Here is a 7,003-nt window from a genome sequence, read left to right as displayed (position 1 = left end):
AACAAGCTATGTTACAAGATTTCTGTGAATCTTATAATTATCTCAGGCCATAAAGTCAGTTGCTTTACCAGATATGTGACTTTCCCAAATGGCAGTGGTGGGATTTGAACCCACGCCTCCTGAGAGACTGGAGCCTTAATCCAGCGCCTTAGACCGCTCGGCCACACTACCTGTGTTATTTAGGCCCTCCACACGTGGACACACAGGGATCGTAACTGACGGTCCTGCTTGTTAATGTCAGTGCAATAAAGCCTTTGCAAGTAAAAAGCCAATAGTTTATTAATACAAGTTATCAACACGTTTCACTCCTTGCCATATTTTTCTAGCATAATTTATCTTATGATATTGTAACCAGCAGCCAGTGAGTAGGTTTTGGTCTGTGTGTGTATGGGCCGAGCATTTACCTGGGCTGAACCTGTGAGCAACTCCTTTTGTATATTCATTGTAAAGAGCCAGTACCCCTCCCACTACCAACAATTGTTCCCAAAACAGTAGGACGTACATTTTTAGATTGTAAATGAACTGTTCAAAAACAATGGAACTGATGATAGGTACATATATAAGACTTTACTGATTAACCTCAAGTGATCAAAGCAGTTTGTCAGAATGGGTAAGGTCAGGTTTTGACAAATTCCAGCAGAGGTCTAAAACTACTTTTTAAAACATGTTAATTTACCATTCATTTAAAAACAAACTGAGCATTTACCTGGGCTGAACCTGTGAGCAACTCCTTTTGTATATTCATTGTAAAGAACAATTATCCTTCCCACTGCCAACAATTGTTCCAAAAACAGGAGGACGTTCATTTTTAGATTGCAAAATAACTGTCAGTGGCAGCATGGAAAGAACCCATGCCAAACAAACATCTTGACCTTTGCCTTTTGAGCCAGTAACAGACCGAGGCTGTATTTCCTTGATGGAAAATTGCAAAAAAATGTGTTTTATGTGACTCGTTGGTCTAGGGGTATGATTCTGGCTTAGGGTGCGAGAGGTCAAATCCCGGACAAGCCCTAGGGGAACAATCTCCCTCATCTGTATATGGGGTTTGAAAAAAACGTTTTGAAACAGAGTCTCAAAAGGACTATGCTCGTAATAAATGTCCACATTTATCCGCCATTAAGATAAAATGCCAGGTAACTAACGTGCACCAGAGAATGTTATACGGAAATGGTGATTGTGCCGGAATCCGTAAATTTGACTTCTCATCGGAAGTCATTGTGTTAGCACCGAATCCTTAATTTAAAGTAGACAACAGAATAAAGTTCACCCAGATGGTGGAAAATAGACACATTTGTTCACGCAAAAAGTAGAAGAATGGGTATCAGGCAATAAAGCCATTAAACTTCTTTTATTTTATTGGGAAACTGAAGACAAAGCTCTCAGCAGTCGATAAGCTTTCTAACCGTCAGGCATGGCCAAGTCATTGGGTATTGACCATAGGAATGCAACCGTGGATATACCAAGCCATCAAAATGGCTTCCTTTCACTGGATGTCTCGGATCTCTTGTAAGGACAGTGTATCAGCTCAGACATTTTAAAGAGGAAGTGAAAAAACAACAGCTGTACCTATATAGTGAAGGTACCACTTGATAATCTTGGGAGATATTCAGGGCATGGCCTTGTTGGGAAGGACCTTAGTGCCTGCCTAAAAAAGTCCAGAAAGACCATTGCTTTCATGTCAAATACAACCTTGAGCCCCATTTCCTTAACAGAAAATAGCAGGCAATTGTGGTTTGTTTGACTAGGGGTATGATTTTCTCTAAGGGTGTGAGAGGTCCGGCGTTTACATCCCGGATGAGCCCTGAAGGGGAAAATGCCACTCTTTTTGCTGGGAAAGGGTTTCAATTTAACAACTTTTTTTAACAACAGTTTCACAAAAGGAATATTCTGTTTGTAAGTGTCCACATAATGCCCTTCACGCAATTAAGACGAATGCGCCATGTAACTACCATTCACCTGAGAATGTAGTGGGGGAATCGTCACTGATTTTTAATTCTTATCTGAAGTCATTGGGTTGCTACCCAAATATTAATTCAAGAATTATCACAAAATTATAAGTTCACAAAAGAATCAACGTCCCCCAGATGTTGGAACCTAGACATTTGTGTTCAGGAAAAAAAAGTACACACACACACACACACACACACACACACACACACACACACACACACACACACACACACACACACGCAAGTTGCGGAAACTCAAGCTGAGAGTAAGTCTGTTTATTTAAACCTTTTTCTCAAATCTGAAAGGATGCTAATTACCAACATAGAATGATTTCATTTGTTCCTATCAGGGAGTGTGGTAACACTGTGGGGACTCTGTGGCTTCCTGTGTGTGTGTCAGTGCACTTTTCTGCATGGATCTGGTGTCTGGCACTCATCAGCAGGGTGGGGGAGCTCCTGGGAATCGACACAGGCGCTTTGTTAGCTGCTAGCTTAGCCTGCTGAGACATTGGGATATGAAGATATCAGTGTCTAAGATGTATGCATTAAATTGGGAGATTCATCTCTAAACCTGGACGAGTACAACCAAAACGATCTAAATGGTCAGATACCACTAGAGATAAGTTAGTAAAACAACAAAAACAGGTTTGTTGTTTTTATAATTTCAGTGAACCAACCCTTTTAATGGAAGTTCTGACTCGATAACAAAATGATTCTTTGTAACTAATCCTATAATAATCAATACACTGTTTAACACCTGGTCATCAGTCTCCCTTTATATGAGAGGAAGGAGAAACAAATGGGAAAGGCACGTTTCAAATCATATCTGTTATGTTAATGAAGCATAATTCCAGTGATTTAGTATTGTACTTCCATAAAGTCAGGGCATTCAGGGGACAGTGGTGGCCTAAAGGTTAAAAGGAGCTTGTCCCTCCCTCATTACCACCACTGTGGTGCCTTTGAGCAAGGCCCTTAACCCCAACCACTCAGCTGCTCAGTGGCCAGCAGATCAGACTGTGGTTGTACTGGGCAGCTTCCAGGTATGAATGTGGAACTGTGTGTGATGCCAAAGAGAGCCTTCCTCTCAGTGAGCCCTTCCCTGAATAAATACATGTAAAAAAAATAAATAAATAAAAGAAGAGACTAATTAAAACAAGAATAATCAAAATTGAAGCAGCAAAGGCTGAGCTATCCTGACTTTTTTCTGGATCCTACACTTCCCATTATGATTAAATCTTAATATACACTACGTAGCATTTCATAAGATCTGCGCGGCCATGTCTGTCAAATTATATTCTGGGGCTCCGACCCTGAATATTTTCTCAAAATCTCAAAATCCTGAATAATATCGGCCGACTTTTAGAGGCTGTAGATGGTTCTGTTTTAAAGCTAGAGCAATTGATTGATATCAGGGAATCCATGCTTTGCTACCATTTTGGAAAGTGGGCTAAACAACGCTCCAAACATAAGATACATTTTAGCGAGGGAAAAACTGCCATTGCCTTGACCTCTGACCTCAATATATCTGAATGAAAACGGGATCTACCCACAAGTTTGATGCCGTATAAATGTGTTATTTTTGCCTCTTCTAAAAGGGTGTTTTTGAATATGTCTGCATACAGGGGTTCATACAGTCTTGGAATTGCAACAATCTGGGTCTGAGAGGAAAGCTGAGACTGTGGATGTACAATTGGGGAAAGAAATCTCCCCAGGGGAGCATGTCCCCGGACCACCCTAGGTTTGGGCTAAGCCCCGGATGTTTACAACATCTGGCTGCGCCCCTGTCATCAAGGTTTTCTCTGAAAAGCTCATTCAGAGCCGCAGAAGACACTGAAACTGTTCTTGCGAGCTGAGTGAGACTCCTCATGATGACAGGTGCAATACAGTATCTATCTTTATATGACATACCTGCTCATCACTGTGTATATAGAGATGTGTTGTATCAAAATAGATTATAAGTTATTATAAAATATAATAACTTTAGTTGAAACAAAAGTTAATAAAGGCTTTTTATTATTTTGGTCACATACAATAAATAAGCAAGTAATCTAATCTCAAAATGTGAAAACACCTTTTCAAACAGATTGTAGTTAAGAACAATACCAATTTATTCAGCTCCCTCTCTCAAGGACATAATCTGCATTAAGATGATTTTTCTATAAAGTAGGGAGATAAAAGAGGAAATGTCTCACAGTCTGCTAGAAAAAAAAGTGTCAGTAATGCTTCCTGATCCTTTTCCTTGAGGGATTTATAATTCATACATAAAGATGACATGATTATTGTTGGAGTCTAAATCCAAATTGCAACAGGCTTTGCCCCGAACTTGTTACGTCAGCATCCCTCTTGTGGCACACGAACAAAACCGCTGGGAGCCTCCTTCTGCTCGGAGATCCGCCGCGTCCAGCAATGCCAAAACGAATATTTCCCCTGTCAACTGTGTGACGCCAAGTGACACTGGCACCGCGCTAAACGCTGCAGGGTGGAACTGGGCTTAAGGGTTACATCGCGTTTGTTTAGCTCTCTCTCTCTCTCTCTCTCTCCCTGTCTCTCTCTCTCTCGCTCTCTTTGGGGTTGCGTGACTCCGTTTTAGTCCAGTCTCTGTTTTCCGTGGTGTTTAGCCCTTACTACCTTCCACCATTACGTCTCAAAGCAAAACGGACTTTTTAGCGCTCGCTTCTCGGACTCTCCAGAGGAAGAGAATCGTCGCCGCTGTGGTTGGCATCGTCATGGTTTTGGCACTCATCATCGCGATTCCCCTGCTGGTCCAAACTTCCAGAACCGATGCGCACTACGAGATGATGGGCACCTGTCGGATGATCTGTGACCCGTACAACCCCAAACCGAGCGCCACGGCTCTGGAGGTCATGCAGGAGCTGAGCGCAGTCCCTTCTCCGGCCTTTGTTCAAGGGACTAAAGGCGAGCCGGGTCGGCCGGGGAAACCCGGACCGAGGGGGCCGCCAGGGGAACCGGGCCCACCAGGTCCGAGAGGGCCGCCGGGGGACAGAGGAGATTCTGAAAAGACGGGGCATCCCAGGGTAGTGGGCACAGCGCAGACCGACACCAGTGGAGAGCTCGGCTCTGCTATCGGCGGGGCAAAGATAGCGTTTTATGTGGGTCTAAAAAATCCTCACGAGGGATACGAAGTGTTAAGGTTCGACGACGTTGTCACGAACCTGGGGAACCACTATGACCCGACAACCGGCAAGTTCACATGCCAAGTGGCTGGGATTTACTACTTCACCTATCATGTGCTGATGCGCGGAGGAGACGGGACAAGCATGTGGGCAGACTTGTGCAAAAACGGACAGGTAGGCTAAATAATGTTGTGTTTTAAACCGTGCCGTATGTACGTGCTGATGAAACGAATTAATTCAAGTTCTTGCCTCGTGTGTGAATCAGCTCTCCATTGCGCAAAAGAGCCTAGGCAGATATGCAGAGCGCACTCAAAGTAATCTAAAGTCCATGACTGTGGTCACGATGTTGGTTCTTTATTTTATCCCGTTTAGTCAATAGGCTGCGTCTGTCTATACGCTAAATGCTCGCGCTTTGTCGAGAACTGTGACATAAATGCCAGGGGGTTTATTGGTTTGAGTTATTTTACGCTCAGCGCGCACTTGTGTTCGGACGGTCCTGCTGTAAAATGAACATAGCGTCTGCCTACAGGAGGGGCATATACTCAAAGCTCTCTCTCTCTCTCCCTCTCTCCCAATGTGCAGGTCCGAGCCAGCGCCATAGCGCAGGACGCCGACCAGAACTACGACTACGCCAGTAACAGCGTCGTCCTGCATCTGGACTCAGGAGACGAGATTTATGTCAAACTGGACGGCGGCAAGGCGCACGGCGGAAACAACAACAAATACAGCACATTTTCCGGCTTCCTTTTGTACCCGGACTGAAATGGGATAATCGCAGCACTCCATCCTATAACTGCCATAACAGAAATTAAACCTCAGTTCGATCTAATCAACAATGTTGATCAGTCCAACAAGAGGAGGAAGACGCCACCGCGCAACGAAGTACTGACGTCTCATATTCAGACTTCAAATCTATCTATTCTCACAGACTATATACGAGATAATTATAATTCCACTTATTTTCACAATAGTTGCACATGCTTTGCAGATTTATTTTTAGCAGAAAGCAGCAGATGGCATGTTAAAGGACCCGTATGAAACGGATAGTTCTGCTTTGGAAATAAGTTAAATTCTTATGTTAAATTGAAATAATTATTAATAAATAGAATAAGAGAGATTGCTACAGATGAACAGCCTTTACAAGATGGATTCAGATTTGCAGTGCAGGTGTTCTAGCGTGTCTTTGTGCATTTTGTGGAGTTGAGGTTATTCATTGACCTGAAGAGGGGTCCCCCTCCCCATACAGAGGACATTGCTGTGTGACGTGATGCTGTTTTTGCTTGAAAGTATGCCTCACAAAGACAGTCCATACATATGTATGCACTTATGTATATATTTATTTAAAAAGAAATGGAAATCAGTGAACCTATATAAGCTGTATAGCCTAAATTGAACTGTCCATACAGTGTTGCAAACATGTTTCTATATGTCTTCGTATTCCAGTATACACGTTGGTCAATAATTTCAATAAATGATTATGCTTTCTAAGTTGCTCTGGGAGTTGGCTGTCAGTAAGACCACGACGTAGTCAGAATGGAACGGAGGCCAAATGTTTCTGGTAGTGCTGTCAAACGATTACAATATTTAATCGCCATTAATCGCATTAATGTCATAGTTGACTCGCAATTAATCGCACATTTTTATCTATTCTAAATGTCCCTAGATTTCTTTTTGTCCAATTATTTTTTTCTCATTTTAATGCTCTTGCTTTGTGCTTTTGTCGCCTGGCTTTGACGAGGGGGTGGAGAATTCACATCAGCTGTGTGCTTGGCCATCAGCTGTGTGCTTGGCCATCAGCTGTGTGCTTGGCCATCAAGTGGTATTTCAGACTGGACGTGCTGCGATGATAGCTCAATTCACAACGACAAAACACACAGATCACTTTGGTCTTGTCAATGGAACCATTTGGCAACTTTTTAA

The 7,003-nt window shown here is 42.8% G+C and overlaps 1 protein-coding gene and 1 non-coding gene across 2 annotated transcripts; one reads left to right on the top strand and one right to left on the bottom strand.

The window, feature by feature from the left end:
• Positions 1-89: 89 nt before the first annotated feature.
• trnal-aag (transfer RNA leucine (anticodon AAG)) lies at positions 90-171 on the bottom strand. The gene has a single exon. It is a non-coding gene; the product is annotated as a tRNA-Leu (tRNA).
• A 4,192-nt stretch (positions 172-4,363) lies between these two features.
• LOC144525711 (complement C1q-like protein 2) lies at positions 4,364-6,551 on the top strand. The gene is made up of 2 exons (XM_078262767.1): positions 4,364-5,257; positions 5,666-6,551. The coding sequence occupies exons 1-2, from the start codon at positions 4,676-4,678 to the stop codon at positions 5,843-5,845; spliced, it is 762 nt and encodes a 253-aa protein (XP_078118893.1). The 5' UTR covers positions 4,364-4,675; the 3' UTR covers positions 5,846-6,551.
• Positions 6,552-7,003: the final 452 nt, after the last annotated feature.

This window comes from Sander vitreus, chromosome 11, assembly GCF_031162955.1.
Source record: "Sander vitreus isolate 19-12246 chromosome 11, sanVit1, whole genome shotgun sequence".
NCBI lineage: Eukaryota > Metazoa > Chordata > Actinopteri > Perciformes > Percidae > Sander > Sander vitreus.
This window is presented reverse-complemented; position numbering and strand designations above follow the sequence as displayed.